The sequence below is a fragment of the Moschus berezovskii genome, chromosome 5 (genome assembly GCF_049115385.1).
Source record: "Moschus berezovskii isolate FMDL1 chromosome 5, NW_MosBer_1.0, whole genome shotgun sequence".
Lineage (NCBI taxonomy): Eukaryota > Metazoa > Chordata > Mammalia > Artiodactyla > Moschidae > Moschus > Moschus berezovskii.
The window spans coordinates 18,503,769-18,528,032 of NC_142464.1; the positions used below are offsets into that span (position 1 = coordinate 18,503,769).

The 24,264-nt window shown below is 38.4% G+C and overlaps 1 protein-coding gene across 13 annotated transcripts in view; it reads left to right on the plus strand.

Moving 5' to 3' along the window:
• The window catches only part of CAMK2D (calcium/calmodulin dependent protein kinase II delta), a 322,740-nt gene that overhangs the window by 153,570 nt on the left and 144,906 nt on the right, over positions 1-24,264 (plus strand). For all 13 annotated transcript variants that reach the window (XM_055435175.2, XM_055435170.2, XM_055435176.2 and 10 more), the window contains exon 4: positions 9,492-9,546. In XM_055435175.2, the coding sequence (XP_055291150.1) occupies positions 9,492-9,546 (55 nt within the window). The remainder of the gene's footprint in view (positions 1-9,491; positions 9,547-24,264) is intronic.

The following is a 24,264-nucleotide window of genomic DNA, read 5'->3' on the forward strand; positions in this document are numbered from 1 at the left end:
AAAAAGTCAGTTTTCATTCCAGTCCCAAAGAAAGGCAATACCAAAGAAAGCTCAAAGTACCTCACAATTGCACTCATCTGACACGCTAGCAAAGTAATGCTCAAAATTTTCCAAGCCAGGCTTCAAAATCCATGAACCATGAGCTTCTAGATGTTCAAGCTGGATTTAGAAAAGGCAGAGGAACCAGAAATCAAATTGCCAGTATCCGTTGGATCATCAGAAAAGCAAGAACGTTCCAGAAAAACATCTGCTTTATTGACTATGCTAAAGCCTTTGACTGTGTGGATCACAGAAAACTGGGGGAAATTCTTAAAGAGATGGGAATACCAGACCACCTGAACTGCCTCCTGAAAAATCTTCATGCAGGTCAAGAAGCAACAGTTAGAACTGGAACATGGAACAACAGACTGGTTCCAAATCAGGAAAGAAGTACATCAAGGCTTTATATTGTCACCCTGCTTATTTAACTTATATGCAGAGAACATCATGTAAAATGCCAGCTGGATGAAGCAAAAGCTGGAATCAAGGTTGACTGGAGAAATATCCATAACCTCAGATATGCAGAGGACATATGACAGAAAGCAAAGAAGAACTACAGAGCCTCTTGATGAAAGTAAAAGAGGAGAGTGAAAAAGCTGGCTTAAAACTTAATATTCAGAAAACTAAGATCATGGCATCTGGTCCCGTCAATTCATGGCAAATAGATGGAGAAACAATGGAAACAGTAACAGACTTTATTTTGGGGGACTCCAAAATCACTGCAGATGCTGACTGTAGCCATGAAATTAAAAGGCGCTTACTCCTTGGAAAAAGTTATGACCAGCCTGGACAGCATATTGAAAAGCAGAGACGTTACTTTCCCAACAAAAGTCTGTCTAATGAAAGCTGTGGTTTTTCCAGTAGTCATGTATGGATGTGAGAGTTGGACTATAAAGAAAGCTGAGCGCCGAGGAATGGATGCTTTTGAACTGTGGTGTTGAAGAAGACTCTTGATAATCCTTGGACAGCAAGGAGATCGAACCAGTCCATCCTAAAGGAATCAGTCCTGAATATTCATTGGAAGAGGACTGATGGTGAAGCTGAAACTCCAATACTTTGGGCACCTGATGCGAAGAGCTGACTCATTTGAAAAGACCCTGATGCTGGGAAAGATCGAAGGCGGGAAGAGAAGGGGATGACAGAGAATGAGATGTTTGGATGGCATCACCGACTCAACGGACATGAGTTTGAGTAAGCTGGGAGCTGGTCATGGACAGGGAGGCCTGGCGTGCTACAGTCCATGGGTTCGCAAAGAGGCGGACATGACTGAGCAACTAAACACTTTCACACTTTCACCTGGTGCTTACTGGAACTGACTAGCATACCAGTGCCTGTGGCTATATATATAAATATCCCTTATTATTACTATTATATCTAACTCTGGAGTAAATTCATAAATAATTTTCATGTTTTCCCTTGCTTTTGAACCTAAAATTAAAGAATGTTCTCTTTCATATGCTTTGTGTTTTGTGTATATTATCCAGAGACTGATATCTTTAAGTATTTTCAGCATAAAAGTTGTTATAGAAAAGTACTGAGGTAACATAGTATGGATACAGTTTTACATTGCACTTTTTTATAATTTTAGTGGAATTTTAAACTCGTGCATTTCCTGCTTCAGTTCAGTTCAGTTACTCAGTCATGTGACCCCATGGACTGCATCACATCTGGCCTCCCTGTCCATTACCAACTCCCGGAGTTTACTCAAACTCATGTCCGTTGAGTCGGTGATGCCTTCCAAGTATCTCATCCTCTTCTCTTCCCATCTTCAGTCTCTCCCAGCACCAGAGTCTTTTCAAATGAATCAGTTCTTCGCATCAGGTGGCCAAAGTATTGGAGCTTCAGCTTCAACATCAGTCCTTCCAATGAACATTCAGGACTGATCTCCTTTCGGATGGACTGGTTGGATCTCCTTGCAGTCCAAGGGACTCTCAAGAGTCTTCTCCAGCACCACAGTTACAAAGCATCAATTCTTCAGTGCTCAGCTTTCTTTATAGTCCAACTCTCACATCCATACATGATTACTGGAAAAACCATAGCCTTGACTAGACCTTGACTAGACGGACCATTTCCTGCTTATGGTGTGAATAAAATTTGGAAAAATACTTTATTCAAGAAATGAATTTTAGAAAGGGGTTTGAAAGATGAGAGCATTTGGGCTGGTGAAGCTCTAGGGAAAAGTCAGTTGCAAGTATTAAGATAATATGGTATTAAGTTGCAAAGAGAGGATGACTTATAATAGTAAGTTTTCCATTTATTCTGTTCTCCAAGGGATGTTATCAGAAAAGCAGTGCATCTGCTCAGTACACTTTTGAAAAAGACTTAATTTTAATTGGTTGCAATAAATGTTCTAAGTTTTTCTCTCTGGTTATTTATTCAAATAGATCCAAAATAAATTGTAGTATTTTAAATTTTTTTTAAAGTTTTTAATTGGAGGATAATTGCTTTACACGGTTGCATTGATTTCTGCTGTGCAGCAGTGTGAATCAGCTGTAAGTGTGTATGTATACGTGTGTGTGTGTGTGTGTGTGTATACTCTGCCTCTCAATCCTTCCCCACTGCACCCCTGTCCCAGCCCTCCAGGTCATCACAGAGCGCTGAGCTGGGCTCCCTGCGCTGTCTAGCTTCTTCCCGCTAGCCATCTGTTTCACACATGGCAGTGTGTATATGTCAGTGCTATTCTCAAGTCCTTCAAACTGGAATATGTTTTAAAATCAGTATGTTGAATGTTGGCGAGGGAAAAGCCTTAAATGTAGGTGATTGTATTCAACCTTGCATTGGTAATGAATGTATTGCTTCTTTCCCTTATTGTTTATTCACTATAATCATGTTGAAATGTAGAAACTTAATGTTGGAAAGGACCTTATGGGATCCGATCATGTGCGTGCATGTGCTCAGTCACTGTCATGTCTGACTCTTTGTGACCCCATGGACTGTAGCCCACCAGGCTCCTCTGTCCATGGGGTTTTCCAGGCAAGAATGCTGGAGTGGGTTGCCATTTCCTTCTCCAGGGGATCTTCCTGACCAAGGGATCAAACCCACATCTCCTGCATTGACAGGCAGATTCTCTACCACTGAACCACCAATGAAGCCCTAAATGTTAATTAATGCTAAGTTTACAAAGATCTTCTTGTCACTTCAGAAAAAAATTTGAAATTTTATTAAAATAAATTTTGAAAGACTTCCCCTGGTAGTCCAGTGGTTAAGACTGTGCTCCTAATGTGGCAGGTACTGGTTTGATCCCTAGACAGGGAACTGAGATCCTGCATGTTACACAGTAAGAAGCCAAAAAAAATTGTTTTTTAATTTCTGGTTTTAAAGTTATTTTACTTTTGAGTACTGAATAGTCGCTTATTTTGCATTCATTAATGAGGCATATTGCTCAGAATATTGTCAAAATGCATAACTCAAGCAACTTTAGACATTTATGTATCCAATATCTAAAATTAGAATAAACTGTAGTTTGCGTCTGATTAGTTTGTTTCCCTTTGACAGCTAAATCAAATCTCCAAATGTTTTATACCCAAAATTTTAAAGTTTCTTAAGACAAGTGGAAAAAAAATCAGTTTATGAATGGTATGTGACTATTGACTTTGACAATAATAGCAAGAAATATCTGTATATTTTTATCTGCTTTCCTTTTTACTTAATTTAAAATAAAATAAACTATATATACATGGATTCATATTTCAAAGAAATAGAGTGCGTGTAGTTTTCAAATCCATACAACCTAAATTAATATTTTTTTCCTGGGGCAATTTTTAAAATAGTGCTGTTTTCACAGATACTGGGGAAGATGCAGAGTAACTGGATCACTCATACATTGTTGGTGGGAATGTAAAATGGTCCAGCAACTCTGGGAAACAGTTTGGTAGTTTCTTCAGAAATCAAACATGCAACTGTAATATAAACCAACAATTAAAATTATAATCCTGGGCATTTATCCCATAGAGCTGAAGACTTGGGGTCACACAAAACATATACAAATTTTCACAACAGTTATTTACAAAAAAACAAAAACTTAAGAGAAAAAAAAAAGCCCAGATGTCCTTCTATGGTTGACTAACCATGGCACGTCCATATAATGAGCAATATGAAGGGATGAGCTGTGGACGGACACGAAACCAGAAAGTGAAAGTGGCTCAGTCATGTCCCCGTGGTCTATACAGTCCATGAAATTCTCCAGGTCAGAATACTGGAGTGGGTAGCCTTTCCCTTCTCCAGGGGATCTTTGCAACCCAGGGATCGAACCCAGGTCTCCCACACTGCAGGCAGATTCTTTACCAGCTGAGCCATGAGGGAAGCCCAAGAATACTGGAGTGGGTAACCTATCCCTTCTCCAGCGGATCTTCCAGAAACAGGAATCAAGCTGGGGTACAGCAACCAGAGAATTATGCTAAATGAAAATGACAGTCCCAGAAAGTTACATACACTATTTCACTTTTATTTCATTCCTGAAATGATTAAACAGTACAGATGGGAAAGAGATTAGTGATTGGCTGGGATTAGGAGGGCCTGAAGAGAGCAACAGGAGTGATCCTTATAGTGATGAAACTCTTGTTTCTGTATCCTGACTGGATCCATGTCAACATCCTGGTTGTGATATTGTACTATAGTTTTGCAAAACGTTACCTTTGGTACATAGGAATGAAAGCTAACATAATTTACATAGCAAACTGTCTAAAAGTAAATTTTAATTATAAAATTTAAAAATGGTGTTTTATTAAATGTATCACTTGTGTTATAAGAAATAGAGATTAAGAAAAACAAAGCATTTATGCAGATTTGCCTTCAGTTTTCCAGAAATATTGCTTTTATTTTGTGTTTGGTTTTCAGTGCTTCTTTATTTTGTATTTGTAAAGTTGGCTCTCTAGAAATGACCAGCTTTGCCACAAGAACCAAGAGTAATGGTTAAGCTGAAATTTCTCTCTAGAGTAGTGCCATTTGATTGTTATAATGTCTGAGACTAATAAATATGTATTTAAATTAACAAATGAACTAAATATTGGCGTCCCTTTTTTTGAGAGGGGCTTCCCTGATAGCTCAGTTGGTTAAGAATTATCCTGCAATGCAGGAGACCTGGGTTTGATCCCTGGGTTGGGAAGATCCCCTGGAGAAGGGAACAGCTACCCACTCCAGTATTCTGGCCTGGAGAATTACATGGACTATACAATCGGACAGAGTCGCAGAGTTGGACACGATTGAGTGACTTTGACTTCAAACTTTCACTTTTTTGAGAAGGCTTGATGCCTTGCATGGCCGAACTTTGCTAATGCTTGCTGTAGCATTAGCTAAGCAGATGAGACCATAAAAGTATGGTCAATACTTTTATGAGACCATAAAAAGTAATGAGACCATGAAAAGTATCTGACTTACAAGCTGTCATTTTTGCACCCCAGTATGTGAGACAAATCTACAACCTCAATCCTCACAACAGAGAAAACTAAAAATGCAAAATTCCCCTCATTTATAACCAGGACTGTTGCTCAGAACTGACAAACAGTGACTATGAGTATGCAATACAATCTGTTTTGTATGAACGACTCTTTTAGTTTTATGATAACATTGGCAGTATTGCCCTACTATGTTTAGTTTTAGGGATTTATAATATCATCCAAGAGAGAGGGGAAAAGGAATAGACTTTGGGTCAGCTAAATTTGGAAATATTTTAGCCTCAGAAGCACCTTTTCCACCCTTATAAATCTCCTACTTAATGTCTTAGAATTTAAATGTTTATCCTGGGTAACTATTATACTTCTCTGACCTCTGAGCAAACTTCACAAAGCGTTCCCCAAGTGGCTCCATGGTAAAGAATCCACCTGCCAGTGCAGGAGATGCAGGTTCACTCCCTTGGTCGGGAGGATCCCCTGGATGAAGGAAATGACAACCCCCTCCAGTGTTCTTGCCTGGACTAAACGTACACACACACACACACTCTCTCTCTCAAGGAAAGAAAGACTGCTGAAAGAATGATTATAACCTTTTTTCTCAAATGCTTTTCTCATTAACTTCTTTAAAATGTCTTTCTGAAGGCATCTTAGGGCCGACTGTAATTAGGTTGATTGGGTGCCCCCGTATGTGCCGCTTGTGGCGATAGCATAGAGCAGTCATAGCAGGAACCTGGGGCAGCCTAGCCTGCCTCCTCGTGCGGTAGCTGCAGTGCTCTCAAGGCTGGCTCTGCAGTCAGTCTGGGTTGCCAGCTGTGGTGAACAGAACATCCCATAATTCCTCTGGTGTGAAAAGGAATTGGGTTATTTATGTAAGCTTTTGTAAAAGTAAATGCGATGTTCAACCCATGAGAAACTATTCAACAGGAAAAAAGGATGAAAGAATGGAGACTTTTGACCGACAGAGAAGGCTTGAGAGAAAGAGAGATGTCTGACTGTGCAAAACACCCATCTCCAGGCTCTCAAACATATCATAACAGGAGACTAATAGTTGAAGAGCTAGAAGTTTTAAAAGGAACAAACCCTTCCTCAAAGCAATTGTACACATATGGCACATCCATGTGAAGACTGTATGACATAGTTTGGTTAATAAATGAAAATTGTAATTTCATTTAGTTATGTGTTTTTAATTCTTTATTTTTAAAAGGCAGTGGAAGGAAGGAAGGAAAATCATAAGGAAGGAATAAAGAAAATGTGTATTTATCCCATGTAAAGATAATGCTAGTTTTTTTCCCCTGCTGTATCAATAGCAAAATTCATTCATAATTAATCTCACCTGATCAAATGGCTGGTTAGAAATAGTAGAGATTATTTTAGAATTGTGTGATGCAAAATAATTAAACTTCATCACTTGGTTTATTTTTAACCATTATCATGTGCTTCCTGACAAAATGCTTTGGTGAAACTGGTTTTGATCCCACATAATGTAAGTTTGATGATCAGACTTGAGCAACTCTTGACTTGTTCAAGAAGTGATTCACTTCCAAATGATAATTATATCCAGGTATTAATAAGGTAGTGGTAATCTAAGAAATTTTATCCCAGATATAACCAGAAATTAGTACTGCTTCTCCACTTGTACCTGAAATTTCTACCTCTGTAGCCATACCATTATTTGAACATACACATGGAACCCTGCTCAGTGTTATATGGCAGCCTGAATGGGAGGGAATTGGGGGAGAATGGATACATGTATGTGTATGGCTGACTCCCTTTGCTGTTTACCTGAAACTCTCACAACATTGCTAACTGGGCATACCCCAATACAAAATAAAGTTTTTAAACAATTAAATATATAAAAAGCTCCACAGATTATGTGATAGCCACTCAATGAGGTATCTATGCAACTGTGTCTTATAAGAAAACCAGTGAGTTATCACCCATGGGGTGCTTTCCTCACTGTGCTGAATGACTATGAGCGGAAGACTCATCATTGAGCTAAACTTTTGATTTTCTTTGGCAGAATAAATTTAAGCAAAGGTAGCACGCAAATTAAAAACAGATGATGAATATGTAAGCACACAGCAGTCTTCATCTCCTTATCTTTGTCACTCTGAATTTATGGATGAAGCTTGTGATCTCTGATATTGCCAAATTGAAGAATACTTGTCACACAATTAAAGTTACAAGAGAATTGCACATTAGTCGTTTTGTTTCAGACATATATAGGTAAACTGAGCTTTGATGATTTTGTTTTAGACATTTATAGGTATACTGAGCTTTGATGAAAATGTTTATCCAAAAAGAGGGAAGAATGCCCAGCATGTGGCATAGTAAATGCTCAAAACCAATTTTATGAAAGACCATCTACTATTTGCCAAGTCTGTATGGGATGCAAAGACTTTTAAGATATGGTTCCTGTTTGGTAGTGTTGATGAGAAAGAAATTCTGCATACTAAAGAAAAGACAGATATTCAAGTTTGTTAATAAAAATAAAATAGGCTGCATCCTTAAATCCAAAGGTGACACTATGAGAAACAAGGCAAGAGCTTCAGCATGTTTACATTCCATGTGCTCAAGAGACAAATGGAGGAGCTGAGCTGAAGTGGCCACACTGCCAGGTGCCTGTAATGTGGTCCCCCTTCTCATGTTGGTAATAATAGAAAATCCACATTTTACAAATGATAACCCCCAATTATGGGTGAATAAAAGCCTCTTTTTCCCTACTTTGGAGAAATTTCTGGAGAGGGATTCAGAATAGATTTTAATAGTGGGCCAAGGATGATGTCTTAAGGGGATGAAATTGGATTGTAAAGAATGGAGATTCTACTAAGCCTATGGGCTTGGGAATTTCACGAGTACTGCAAACTCCCTTGTGAGTTACTGTAGCTTGTGTGACAATCTGTGTCCTACTGAAACCACATTTTCCATATTGTGGTCGTCACTGCATCAGGATCATACTAAGGACAAGTCACAGTATTAATAGATATCATGATCCTTTTGTGGTGACTTTTGAAAAGCATTGTGTCCTATGAGTTGGTTGTTTTTCCTGGCCTCCGTTGCTCCCAGTGAAAGCCAAGCTACCCTAAGTGATTGTATAAATAGGAAGAATTTACCATCTATGGGGGTGAATTGGGTGAGTCAGGGGGCTTATTTGAAATAAATAGAAGGAAGAACAGTATGTGAGTTTTACATGTGTGGTTATCTTGCAGTGAACAGCGAGTACATTTAAATTCAAAAGAGAGAAACTTTGGTTTCTCTCTGAATGTTTAGCTCTCTGAAAATTTAAAGTATTAATTTGAAGAACTAATAGATTATATTATTAAAAGTTCTAGCTGTATATTTTTTTAAAACTGTAAACTTTTCCTTTTGTATTAGAGTATAGCTGATTAACAATGTTGTGATAGTTTCAGGTGAACAGCGAAGGGACTGTCAGCCATACATATACATGTATCCATTCTCCCCCATCTAACTTTACATTTTTGATGGCTTGTTAAATGGATTTTGGTGACTTGACTTTAGAAGTAGCATAATAAAAAAAACTGTTTTGATAGGTTAGCGGGGAGTGCTATATAGAAATTCCCCAGGAAAAAAAGGTGAGCAGAGGCAAGGAGACCACTTACCAGTCTCTTGAAGACCTGAACTAGGATGATAGCAAAGGGAATGGCAAGGAAGAGGTTCTCAGAGGTTGAATGGCCTAAAGCCTGTTAACTTTGAACCTATGGAGACATAGCAATTATTTACGTTTAGTTTTCACAATGCAATATGCAAATTAATTTACCTTTATTTAATATTCTCAACCTTTCTGTAAAGTATAGATTATTATCTTTGCAAGTTAATTTGCTTAAGATCACACAGTTAATAATTAGCAGAATCAGAACTTAAACCTAGGATCTGTGTGAACCCAAGCCCTGATAATAAAGGATTCTGACTCATCAGAGGCTAAAATAGTGATGCTCACATTTTCATTTAGGAGACAGACGCCTATTCAATGCCTGGCTTAAAGTTGATTGTTGGCATGCATGTAACACAGACTCTCTTCTTTCTTTCCTTGTTCTGTTTTAGTGCGACTTCATGACAGCATATCAGAAGAGGGCTTCCATTACTTGGTGTTTGATTTGTAAGTACAGTGTACTTTGTGTTTGTTTGTTTGTTTTTTGCTATGTATTTGAAGATTTTGAATTAAATATCATTTTTTCTCCAAGTAGGAGTCCAAATTAATGACCTGGTAATATTTTCAAATGTAATTCTTTCGAAAAAAGGTGAATACTCAGCATCGTTTATTTAAAATTTGAGTTAATCTTCCTAAGGGAGATAGTTGAGTGTTTCCTTTGGGATTGTTCATTGTGATCTCATAAGTAGTTCTCAGTTTACAATGTACAGTGTAAACCAAGTGTACAATGATACACTTCAGTGTACATAAACATAATTTTCCATTGAATTTTTAAAAGTATTTGTAACTAACTATCTTACATGAAAAGAAGACTCAAGAACCCTTGAGGTGGGTTACAACAACATCATCAAACTGCCATCTTTTACCCCATCTCACTGTCTTTGTTCTCAGACTGGCATGGTTCAACCTGCTACATGCAGACATGGTAATTTATACTGGAAGATATTGTATCATACCTTTTAAAAAAATGAACAGTTCATCTAGTAAACCTTCCATTTTTCACCTCATTGGCCAGGACTAGGTCACATGCCTGCCCCTCACCAGTCACTGGCAAGAAGAATGGAAACACCAAGATTTACTAAGACTAAGATTTAGAGACCAAGGTTCTATCAATAAGAATGAAGGGAAAACCGTGCTCTTGGGGAGCACTCCATAGCATCCCACCTGGCTGAATGGGATGTAGTGAGACAGGCCACACACAGGACTTCTCGGGGTTAAATAAGAATACACTTTCTGAAAATCAGATTGATACTCCATATCAAAACTGTCCGTATTGTATATCTTAGTAATTTTGGTTCTTGGAACAATGTCCATGGAAACTGTTACTCTAAATTGGGATAAAGCTTGAAAGATGTTAATTGCGTTATTCTTTATAGGAGGCTGGAAGGAGGGGGAAGAAAACCAACTTAAGGATCCAATAATGGAGAATCAGTTTTCTTAATTACAGTGCATTCATATGATGGACTACTTTTGAGCATTTATTGTGATATTTGGGGAATAGATAATAAAAAATATTATTTCATCTAAAATGTGTCTAATGACAGGTTAATACTAGGTTTGGTTAATTCAGTCCTCCGATGATGTCTTTAAGAAACCAGGTTCATTCTATCTTTCAGTCTCTTCTTTGTAATATGTGCATTTATCCTCACTCTCAGATACCTCTTACGTTCTCATATTTGGTGCCTCATTTCATCTATCACGGTGACTTCCAAAGGCAGGAAAATAAAGGGACTATTCATGTATTTTTATTTATAGGGGAAACCTTTCCCAGCAGTCCCTCAGAAGATATCTGATAATGCATTATTGTTTAGAATTGCTTCTGGTGCACATACCTGAACCAACTAGTAGTAAAGGGGTTAGAATAATAGCAATTGGCATTGACCAACTGTAAGTTCAGTCCGTAGCAGGAAGGGAAGTCTTACTTATTGGGGATAGGAAACCAGACATGTCTGCTGTTACTATGAAATGTGTTGCAATTATTCTTCAATGTTTAAAGTTTAAGAGGAGAGTTATCAACAAGTCTCATCAAAATGCTTTCAGTAACTGAGATTAGTAAACTAATTAAACACAGTCCAGTAAATAGCATCAAGCTTTAGAGACAATTGGAAAACAATAGTTAAAAGTATAGATATTCAGTGAGTAAAAAGAGATTATAACAGATATAAATAAATAATTCTCTATTTAATTGTGGTGGTATTCTAGGGAGAAGAAAAGTAAAGAGCTTTAGAAAAATGCACATTTAAAACATAGTTAAGAAAAGTATGATCTTAAGATATCAATGAAACACTTATGGAAAACCTGGAAGTTACTTTGCCAGTCAGTTCCAAGATAAAATAACAACTTAAACTCCTAGAGATGGAATGTTCTGTGTTTGTCCTTTTGATGATGGTTTTGGCAGTGTGGTACTTGTGCATACTTCCTGTGGAATGTCAGCTATTCAGAATCTAATGGGAAGTTCTATTTTTATAGGTGTGCTGAGGCTTCTTCTAGTGGAATACTTTTCCTTTTGTAAAAAACAGAACAGAAAGGGCCATGAGTTCTTAGTTTCTTTTTATTCACGTATCTGTCCATAGTTTCCAACTGCAAAGTATTAATAGTCAGTTTTGCAAATAGACTCAGGAATTGGTGGGAAAGGCCTTCATGAAAGTGAAGATATCGTCACAGCAAATACTGAACTGCTTGATTTTTTCAGAATCATGTTCCTCAAGGTCTGTCCCTAGCATGGTTTTCAGCCTCACCTCAGCAACTCTGGGAAGCAAGAGATGTGGGTTTATCTGAAATCTAAGGGAAGGTAAGACAGTGAAGTAATGGAGCTGGAACTCTAGTCCTCAGGGAGGGGCCTACAGGCAGAGCCATTGGCCTTAGGAAACAGTGCAGATCCAGTCCATTTCTAGGACTGATGGCTAATAAGGCTTTGACAAGGGCAGTCATTTGAATATGACTTATATATTTCAGGAACTGCCTGTCAGAAAAGATTTGTATTGTGTGTTTTGTGGGTGAATATACACAATGAAGTATAGAAATATCACACTCTAAAGTAAATATTGTAAGAGAATAATTAAATTAAGGCTTACTGGAAAGCCTGCTGACCCAGAATGGAAAGATTTAAGTTTCAGTCTCAGAGCTACCTGGGGCTAAACATTTTACATTTTTTTCTCTAAGCTTCATTTTTCTCAAATAGAATGAGGCCATGGGACCAGATGAAAAACTTGTTAGACGTTTCTTAAGTTCTTTACTATTCTATGAAGCCAGAATGCTTTTTGTGTCCATTTGAGATTTCTGGTAGAATTAATGGAACTCCTGATGCCATTTTTAAATATTAGAAAGTTTCTTACGAGTCTTAACTAAAAAATGGTATCATTGCGTCTTTAAAAAGAACAATTTTTTCCCCTAGCAAACACACATCTTGGTATGTGAAGTACTTTTTTCCCCTCTGTTTTAAAGCGTTTGTGTTTTTGTCCCCAGATAAGAAATTCTGTTTATTAAATATGTGATAGATGCCTACTAAGAGCAAGATACTTTGTCAAATGCTTTAGAGAGGAAGAAAGCAGTGGTTTTGAGCATTTTAAAATAAATGTCCCATTTAGATAAATTCAAAAAGAAATACTCTGAGAGAATCTGCTGTGCCTCCGCCTCCTGCCGCATTTTATCATCTATGTATTCATCTGAAGTCCTGGTCAAGTTGCATGTTTTGTGGTTTTTAGGAAAACATGTATATTTTTCACTTTTACAAATTTCAAATTACAGTGCTAAAATTTTTCAAAATATAGTGGGGAACTGAACGAACACTTGGTATGTAGTCACTCTGCACCAGGCACTGCAGATAAGCTGATTGAAGGGAAGGTGAATGACCACTTCTTGCTTTCAAAAAAACATAACTAAATATTCTAGCATTTTGTTACATATTAGAATATTTTGGTTATATAACCAACATGTCAGCAGAATTTACAACACACACACAAATATAACGAGTTGCATAGTGTCTGTTAAAACATCTGGTATGTGCTCCTAGTCACTTGGTCATTTTTATGGTAATTTGGTAAAATTCTATTATGCTGATAATACTCTCCAGTATTTCACAAGGCATATATTTTCCAGTGATGATTACTTCATTTGGAAGGTGGGGGGCTAATTTTTTTTTCTGAATACCTTTTGTTTTTATTCACGGACAATTTTATCTGCTTTAAAACCTACTAAGCATAATATTTCCTTTAATTTACATCTCTAGAACACTGTCGATAACAAACAATAGTAGCAAAATAATTTCACATTCAGATCAAAATGTGAAAGCAGACTATGGAAGACTAATTTCTGTTGTAAAACAGTACTTGAAAACAAGTCTCTAGGTTAAAGTCCTGTCAAGAGAAAGAAAATAAATCAATAATCATAGCATAGGATACCTTGTGCCGTGATATTTTGCTGCACACACAGATTGAAGAAAAGAGAGTGAAAGTGATGAACCCTGGTCTGCTAAAATCCAGGTAGACAATAGTAAGTCCCTGAGACATGGGAGGTGTCGGTAGGAATAACGTAAAAATCTACTGTGGTCCCTCCATATCCTCAGGTTCGACATCGACACATTCAACCAATCTTAGATCAAAAAAGCAAAGCTTGAATTTATTGCAGCTGGCAACTATAAGTATTTGCATTTTATTAGGTATTACAAGTAATCAAGAGATGGTTTGAAGTACGGTGGAGAATATATGTATAGTATGGTACTTCCCAGGTGCTACAGTGGTGCAGAATCCACCTGCCAATGCAGGAGATATAAGAGACGCGGGTACACAAGAGACACAGGTTCGATCTCTGGGTCGGGAAGATCCCCTGGAGTAGGAAATGGCACCTCACTCCAGTGTTCTTGCCTGGAAATTTCCATGGATAGAGGAGCCTGGCAGGCTACAGTCCATGGGCCACGAAGAATCAGATGCTACCGAGCACATGCATATAGTGTAAGATCATACTGTACCGTTTTGTGAGGGACTTCCCTAGTGGCTCAGACGGTGAAGAATCTGCCTGCAATTCAGGAGACCTGGGTTTGATCCCTGTGTTGGGAAGATCTCCTGGAGAAGGGCATGGCAACCCACTGCAGTATTCTTGCCTGGGAAATTTCCGTGGACAGAGGAGCCTGGCAGGCTGCAGTCCATGGGGTTGCAGAGTCGGACATGACTGAGCAACTAACACAAGAAAAACTCAGATGCCATTTTGTATAAGAGACTTGAGCATCCTCAGATTTTAGTGCCTGCTAGGGATTCCCACAGATCTTGAGAGATGACTGCAGAATCTGTCTGAAAATATTTTTTAGAACAAAGTTGAGTCTGTGGAATTTTGCTTTTAGTTGGCAGTTTATATACAAGAAAAGTCGACTTAAAATGGAGAGTATTTTAATGACAAAGAAACTCTGAATGCTGTAAGTTATTGCATTTCTTATTTGTTTTCAAAAACAGAATTATGTTTAAATCAAAACATATTGGCTATTATTAAAATGAAATTTAATGTCCATTCCAGCAGAAAGCTATAATTCTAGAACTGTAGAAGTTCAGTGATGGGAAAATACAGGTTTCACAAGGTTATACTAAATAATTTCACTGTTCTGTTTCTTGGAGAATTAATAAAATGGTAATGATTCTGTTCCAAGCATACCCTGCTTTATTAAACTTTGCTTTATTGTGCTTCAGAGAAAGTGCATTTTTTACAAATTGAAGATTTATGTAACCCTGCATCCAGCAAGTTTATCAGTCCCGTTTTTACCAAACAACATTTGTTTACTTTATATATCTGTGCCACATTTTGATAATTCTCACAATATTTCAGAACCTTCCACCAGCAAAAGAATTATGTCTTGCTGAAGGTTCAGGTTAGCATTTTTAAGCAATGAAGTACTTTTTAATTAAGGTATTCACTTTCTTTTAGGACGTAATGCTATTGGACATTTAAAGACTACAGGATAATATGAATGTAACTTTTACATGCACTGCTGCTGCTGCTGCTGTTAAGTTGTTTCAGTCATGTCCGACTCTTTGCGATCCCATAGACGGGAGCCCACCAGGCTCCCCCATCCCTGGGATTCTCCAGCCAAGAATACTGGAGTGGGTTGCCATTTCCTTCTCCATGCACTAGGAAACCAAAAAACTCATGTGACTTGCTTTACTGTGATATCCGCACTATTGTGGTGGTCTGAAACAGAGCCTGCAGTATCTCAGGGGGTATGCCTGTGTGTTTTTTTAGGAAAAAAACAAAAAAACATTTTAAATTACTGACATCCTGTACTTTCAATAGAAAGGGGTAGAGAGACACTCACATCCTTTTGATTCTTTTCTGAATAAAAGGCTAAACTAACACTCAGCTTTTGTCATGTATTATGGTGCTGCTCCTAGGTGGCAAACTCAATCCTTTCACCACATATCATAATTCTTTTGTGTTAACAGACACTTTGAGTTTGTGTGGGATAAGATGCAACCTCGTTTCATGAGTACTTTTTAGTTGACAGTGTACAGGAGGAAGGAGGCTCTTCAAATGGATATCATCTGATGCTTCTTTAGAAGTATTGTGAGGGATAATTATCTTGATTTCCAAAGGACTAATCTCTGTTTCATTTGTTCACTTTAGTTAATTTTCATTCTTTAATGTAAATCTGGATTTTCTTGAGATTATATCAATTCCTATATTTGTCTTTATAAAGTAGGAGAAAACATGAAATTTAGGACTTTTGGAAACTTTTTAACTATTACACTTTTAATAAGATATCTTTTTAGAGGAGTTTTGGGTTCAAAGCAAAGATGAGCAGAAGTTTTTGAGAATTCCCAAATACCCCTATCTCCAAATATACGTAACACTGTTGACTTCCCACACACAGTGGGGTATTTGTTGCAACTGAGGGCTCTACAGCGACCCATCATTATTATTCAAAGTCCATAGTGTTCATTGGGGTTTACTCTTGGTATTGTACATTGACTGGTTTTTTTTTTTGGTAGTTTAATGCAGAATAATTTCATTGTCTTAAAAAAACTCTGTGCTCCAACTATTCAAGTCCCTTTCTCTCTGACTAGAAACAGCTAATTGTTATATGTCTCCATAGTTTTGCCTTGTCTAGAATGTCATAGTTGGAATCATATAGCATGTAACCTTCTCAGATTGGCTTATCCCACTTAGCTGTATAGATTTATGTTTCCACCATGTTTTTTCATGTCTTGATAGTTTGTATCTTTTTAGCACTGAATAATAACTGCCGGAATGAGCCACAGTTTGTTTACCCAACTCCCTGCTGAAGGACAGCTTGGTTGTTTCTGAGTTTTGGCAGTTATGAATAAAGTTGCTGTAAGCATCCATGTGCAGGTTTTTGTGTAGACTTAATGTTTTCAGCTCCTTTGAGTAAATACCAAGGAAAACAATTACTGGATTATAGATCTTCACAACCAAGATAGTCACGATAACGTGATCACTGACCTAGAGCCAGACATCTTGGAATGTGAAGTCAAGTGGGCCTTAGAAAGCATCACTACGAACAAAGCCAGTGGAGGTGATGGAATTCCTGTTGAGCTATTTCAAATCCTAAAAGATGATGCTGTGAAAGTGCTGCACTCAATATGCCAGCAAATTGGGAAAACTCAGTAGTGGCCACAGGACTGGAAAAGTTCAGTCTTCATTCCAATCCCAAAGAAAGGGAATGCCAAAGAATGCTCCAACTACCGCACAATTGCACTCATCTCACATGCTAGTAAAGTCAAGCTCAAAATTCTCCAAGCCAGGCTTCAGCAATATGTGAACCGTGAACTCCCAGATGTTCAAGCAGGTTTTAGAAAAGGCAGAGGCACCAGAGATCAAATTGCCAACATCCGCTGGATCATGGAGAAAGCAAGAGAGTTCCAGAAAAACATCTATTTCTGCTTCATTGACTATGCCAAAGCCTTTGACTGTGTGGATCACAATAAACTGTGGAACATTCTGAAAGAGATGGGAATCCCAGACCACCTGACCTGCCTCTTGAGAAACCTGTATGCAGGTCAGGAAGCAACACTTAGAACTGTACATGGAACAACAGACTGGTTCCAAATAGGAAAAGGAGTACGTCAAGGTTGTATATTGTCACCTTGCTTATTTAACTTATATGCAGAGTACATCATGAGGAACGCTGGACTGGAAGAAGCACAAACTGGAATCAAGATTGCCGGGAGAAATATCAATAACCTCAGATATGCAGATGACACCACCCTTATGGCAGAAAGTGAAGAGGAACTCAAAAGCCTCTTGATGAAAGTGAAAGAGGAGAGTGAAAAGGTTGGCTTGAAGCTCAACATTCAGAAAACAAAGATCATGGCATCTGGTCCCATCACTTCATGGGAAATAGATGGAAAAACAGTGGAAACAGTGTCAGACTTTATTTTTGGGGGCTCCAAAATCACTGCGCATGCTGATTGCAGCCATGAAATTAAAAGACGCTTACTCCTTGGAAGGAAAGTTATGACCAACCTAGATAGTATATTAAAAAGCAGAGACGTTATTTTGCCAACAAAGCTCCATCTAGTCAAGGCTGTGGTTTTTCCAGTGGTCATGTATGGATGTGAGAGTCGGACTGTGAAGAAAGCTGATCGCCGAAGAATTGATGCTTTTGAACTGTGGTGCTGGAGAGTCCCTTGGACTGCAAGGAGATCCAACCAGTCCATTCTAAAGGAGATCAATCCTGGGTGTTCATTGGAAGGACTGATGCTAAAGCTGAAACTGCAATACTTTGGCCACCTCATGCGACGAGTTGACTCACTGAAAAAGACTGTGATGCTGGGTAAGGTTGGGGGCGGGAGGAGAAGGGGACGACAGAGAATGAGATGGCTGGATGGCATCACCAACTCTGTGGACATTTGTTTGAGTGAACTCCGGGAGTTGGTGATGGACAGGGAGGCCTGGCGTGCTGTGATTCATGGGGTCGCAAAGAGTCAGACACGACTGAGCGACTGAACTGAACTGATGGTAAGAGTATGTTTAGTTGTATACAAAACTGCCAGACTGTATTTTAAAGTGGCTGTATCATTTTGATCGGAGAAGGAAATGGCAACCCACTCCAGTATTCTTACCTTTAGAATCCCATGCACAGAGGAGCCTGGTGGGCTGCCATCTATGGGGTCGCACAGAGTCAGACACGACTAAAGCGATTTAGCATGCCTGCATGCATTGGAGAAGGAAATGGCAACCCACTCCAGTATTCTTGCCTGGAGAATCCCAGGGATAGAGAAGCCTGGTGGGCTGCCATCTATAGGATCGCACAGAGTCCAACATGACTGAGGTGACTTAGCAGCAGCAGCTGCAGCAGTATCATTTTGCATTCCCACCAGCAATGAATGAAGAGTTCCTGTTGCTCGATATCCTGCCAAAAGTTAATGTTGTCAGTGTTTTGGACTTTGGCCACACTAATGGATGTGTAGTGGTTATCTTGTTTTAATTTGCAAATGCCTAGTGACATGTGCTGGAGAAGACTCTTGAGAGTCCCTTGAACTGCAAGGACATCCAACCAGTCCATTCTAAAGGAGATCAATCCTGGGTGTTCATTGGAAGGACTGATGCTAAAGCTGAAACTCCAATACTTTGGCCACCTCATGCGAAGAGTTGACTCACTGGAAAAGACTATGATGCTGGGAAGGATTGGGGGCGGGAGGAGACGGGGACAACAGAAAATGAGATGGCTGGATGGCATCACCGACTCGATGGACATGAGTTTGCGTGAACTCCGGGAGCTGGTGATGGATAGGGAGGCCTGGCGTGCTGTGATTCATGGGGTCGCAAAGAGTCGGACTCGACTGAGCAACTGAACTGAACTGAGTGACATGTGATGCGGAGCATCTTTTCATATGCTTGTTTTCCATCTGCATATCTTCTTTGGTGAGGTATCCCTCAGATCTTTTGCCAATTTTTAAATCAGATTGTTCATTTTCTTATTGTTCAATTTTAAGAATTCTTGGTGTAGTTGGATAACAGTCCTTCATCAGATGTTTTTGTAAATATTTTTCCCAGTCTATGATTTGTCTTCTCATTTCTTGACAGTGTCTTCTGCAGAGCAGAATTTTAAAATTTTTAATCAAGTTCACCTTATCAATTGTTTCTCTCATGGATCATGCCTTTGATGTTGTATCGAAAAGCCATCCCCATGTCCAAGGTCAGCCAGATATTCTCCTATGTTATCTTCCCGGATTTTTATAGTTTTATTTATATAGTTACAGTTTTACATTTAGGTCTGTGACTCATTTTGAGTTAATTTTTGTCAAGGGTGTAAGGTCTAGATTTAGGTTTTTCTTCCTTTCTTTTTTTTTAGTGTGTGTCTGTTCCAGCATCATTTGTTCAAGAGTCTCTTTTCTCTAATGTTTTGCCTTTGCTCTTTTGTCAAAGATGAGAGACTAAATTTACATATGTTCATTTCTGGGCTTTATTTTCTTATAATCTCTGCTTATTCTTTCATTAATACCACACTCTTTATTACTGTAGCTTTATTGTAAGTCTTCAAGTCGGTGATGTGAGTCCGTCATCTTTGTTCTTCTCATTAAATATTACATTGATTATGCTTGGTCTTTTGGCTCTCCACATAAACCTTAAAATCAGGTTTCTGATATACACAAAAGGACTTGATGCATTTTGATTGGGATTATGTTGATTAAGTTGGGAAAACTTGTGTTCTTGACCTCCTAATCATCTCGAGGAATATCTCTTCATTTATTTACTCATTTTTTTCTTTCATCAGAATTTTGTAGTTTCCTCATAAAAGTCTTTTACGTATTTTGTTAGACTTATACCTAAGTATTTCACTTTTAGGGAGTATAATGTAAATGGTAAAGTGTTTTTAATATAAATTTCACTTGGTCATTTCTGGCACATAGGAAAGCTATAGATTTTTGCATGTTAACCTTGTATCCTGCTTGTATTAGTTCAGGAATTTTGTTGTCAATTCTTTAGGATTTTCCTCCATAGACAGTCATGTCATCTGTGAATAAAGACCATTTTATTTCTTCCTTCCCAGTTTGTATACCATTTGTTTCCTTTTCTTATCTGAATACACTAGCGAGGACTTCTGCTCTGATTTGGAAAGGGATGATGAAGGAAGACTTCTTTGCCTTGTTCCTGATCTGAGTAGGAAAACTTCATGTTTCTCACTATTAAATATGATGTTAGCTTGTGGTATTTGTTACATGTTTTTTATGAAGTTGGGGAACCGTTGCTAGTTTACTAATAATTACTGTCATGAATGGATGCTGAATTTTGTCAGATGCTTTTTCTGCATCAACTGATATGAGTATGTGATTTTGCTGTTCTTGCCTATTGATATGATTGATGGATAACATTGATTTTCGAATGTTAAACCAGCCTTGCATATTTGAAATAAATTTCTTTTGCTTGTGGTGAATAATTCTTTTTATTCATTGTTGTATTCAATTTGTTAATATTTTGTTGAGGATCTTTATATCTGTGTTCATGAGGGATATTGGTCTAAATTTTTCCTCCTTGTAGAAGTTTTATCTGATTTTGATATTTAGAGTAATGGTGGCCTTATAGAATGTGTTGCAGTGTGTTCACTCTGCTTCTGTTTTCTGGAACAAACTGTAAAGAAGTGGTTTCATTTCTTGCTTTAAGTGTTTGGTATAACCTACCAGTGAATCCATCTGCTTTCTGTTTTGGAAGTTTATTAATTATTGATTCAATTTCCTTATTAGATAGGACTATTCAGATTGTCTGTTGTCTGTTGCTTCTTGTGCACTTTTGGCCAATTGTGTCTTTCAAAGAATTGATCCATTTCATCTGGGTTATTGAATATGTAGGCATAGAGTTATTCATAATATTCCTTTATTATTCTTTTATTATCTGTGGTATCTATAGTAATGTTTCCTCCTGCATTTCTCATATTAATAATTTATGTTTTCTCTCTTTTTATCATAGTCTGGCTGTAAACTTATCTGTTGCATTGATCTTTTCAAAGAACTAGCTTTTTTGCTATTGTTGATTTCCTCTATTGAATTCTTATTTTCAATTTTATTGATTTCTGCTCCAATTTTTATTATTACTTCATCTTACTGTGGATTTAATTTGTTATTCTTTTTCTTATTTCCTAGTGGAAGTATTAATTTTATGTTAAAGTTGCATTCAGTGCTATATTTTCCCTATATATAGTTCATCCCACAAATTTTGATAAGTTATATTTTTCATTTGCGTTTAATTCAAAATATTTTAAACTTTCTCTTGTGATTTCTTCTTTGACCTATGTGTTGTTTAATTTCCTAGTATTTGAATCTTTCAGTTTTCTTTCTGTTACTGGTTTCTAGTTTAATTCCATGTACTCTGAGAGCAGACCTTGTGTGATTACTAACCTTCTAAACTTGTTAAGGCATGTTTTATGACCTAGGATGTCATCTGTCTTGGTGAATGTTCCATATGGGCTGGAAAAGAATGTGTATTATAGTGTTGTTAGATGAAGTAGTCTATACATCTCAATTATATCTAGTTGATTTATGGTGCTGTTGAGTTCAGCTATGTTCTTAATGATTTTCTGTCTGCTGGGTCAGTCCATTTCTGATAGACGAGTGTTAAAAACTGATGCTAAAGCTGAAACTGCAATACTTTGGCCACCTCATACGACGAGTTGACTCACTGGAAAAGACTGATGCTTGGAAAGGTTGGGGGCGGGAGGAGAAGGGGACGACAGAGAATGAGATGGCTGGATGGCATCACCAACTCTGTGGACATGAGTTTGAGTGAACTCCGGGAGTTGGTGATGGACAGGGAGGCCTGGCGTGCTGTGATTCATGGGGTCGCAGAGAGTCGGACACGACTGAGCATCTGATCTGAAAATCTCCAACTGCAGTAGTGGATTCAACAGTTCTTACAGTTCTATCAGTGTTTGTCAAAAGCCAAGAGAATTCAGCACCACCAAACCAGCCTTACAGCAAAAGCTAAAAGAACTTCCCTAGCAGGAAAAAGCAAGAGAAGAAAAGACCCACAAAAACAAATCCTAAATGATTAAGAAAATGGCAGTAGAAATGTATCTGTCAATAACTACCTTAAATATAAATGGATTAAAAGCCCCAACCAAAGGACACAGACTGGCTAAATGGATCCAGAGACAAGACCTGTGCATGTGCTGCCTACAAGTGACGTGCTTCAAACCTAAGGACACATACATACTGAAAGTTCAGCTCCGTCAGTTCAGTCTCTCAGTCGTGTCTGTCTCTTTGCAACCCCATGAACTGCAGCACACCAGGCCTCCCTGTCTATGGCCAACTCCCAGAGTCTACTCAAATCATGTCCATTGAGTCAGTGATGCCATCCAACCATCCCATCCTCTGTCGTCCCCTTCTCCTCCCACCTTCAATCTTTCCCAGCATCACGGTCTTTTCAAATGAGTCAGCTCTTCACTTCAGGTGCCCAAAGTATTGGAGTTTCAGCTTCACCATCAGTCCTTTCAATGAATATTCAAGACTGATTTCCTTAAGGATTGATTGGTTGGATCTCCTTGCAAAGTTAGGGGATGGAAAAAAGATATTCCATGCAAATGGGAAGCAAAAGAAAGCAGGAGTAGTAATGCTCATGTGTTTGTCTTACATATTTTGATGTTCTATTGTTAAGCATATGCACATTAAGAATTGTTACATATTCTTGGAATGTTGACCCCTTTGTCATTAAGTGATGCCCCTCTTTTCCTCTGATAATTTTCCTTGCCTTGAACTCTACTCTAATATTGATATAAATATTCTTACTTTCTTTTGAGTAGTGTTAGCATGACATATCGGAGAAGGCAATGGCAACCCACTCCAGTGCTCTTGCCTGGAAAATCCCATGGACGGAGGAGCCTGGTAGGCTGCAGTCCATGGGGTCGCTAAGGGTCGGACACGACTGAGCGACTTCATTTCCACTTTTCACTTTCATGCATTGGAGAAGGAAATGGCACCCCACTCCAGTGTTCTTGCCTGGAGAATCCCAGGGACGGGGGAGCCTGGTGGGCTGCCGTCTATGGGGTCGCACAGAGTCAGACACGACTGAAGTGACTTAGCAGCAGTAGCAGCAGCAGCAACAACATGACATAAAATTCTCCATTGTTTTAGTCTCAATCTGTATGTGTCTTTATAATCACAGTGAATTGCTGACTGACTGTGGATATTTGTGTCTTTTTTTGATCCACTCTGACAGTCTCTTTTCATGTATTTGGTTCACTAATGTTTAGAGTGATTATTGATATATTTGGATTAATATGTACCATATCGGTTACTGTTCCTTCCCATATTCTTGCTGTTATCCTCCACACTTTCGTTTCTTCTTTTGGAAGTTTCTATTGTCATTTCCCCAAACAGAGATTCTATCCTCAGCTGGGTCCAGTTTACTAATGAGTTCATCAGTGGTGTTCTTCATTATTGTTACAATGTTTTCTTTTTTATCCTGGTGTTTCTTTTTTATTCTCAGAATTTTCACCTCTCTGCTTACATTACCCATACATTCTTGCATGTTGTCTACTTTTTTCCATTAATGTCTTTAACATATGAACATTCCTGCCACATCTGATTTTGGGTCTGATTCTTATTAAGTTTCTTACATGTGTTCATGCTTAGTTGCTCAGTCATGTCCAACTCTTAGCAACCCATGGATTGTAGCCTACCAGTTTCCTCTGTCCATGGAATTCTCCAGGCAAGAATACTGGGGTGGATAGCCATTCCCTCCTCCAGGGGATCTTCCCGACCAAGGGATTGCGCCTGGGTCTCCTGCATTGCAAGCTGATTCTTTACCATCTGAGCTACTGGGGAAGTTTCTTAAAGTGTGCTTTTTGCCTTTTGGTATGTCTTGTAATTTTTTGTTGGAAGATGGACGTGATGTACTGAGTAAAAGGAATTGTGGTTAGTGGGCCTTTAGTAATGTATTGGTAAGGTGCTGGGGGAGGGGAAGTGTTCACAGTCCTGTGATCAGCTCTTAGTCTTTCTGAGCCTTGTCTCTTGGACTGTTAACTTCATCAGTGCTTCTCGGTTTTACTTTATTCCCCCCTACCCTTTCAGTTGAACAAAATGGCTAGAGAAAGCGGGAGTTGAATGTTTCCCTTCTTCCATTTGCATTGCTCCCTGAGTCAGTCAGACTGTGGTAAGATTTCCTCATTCAGTTCAGTCGCTCAGTTGTGTCTGACTCTTTGTGACCCCATGGACTGCAGCACACCAG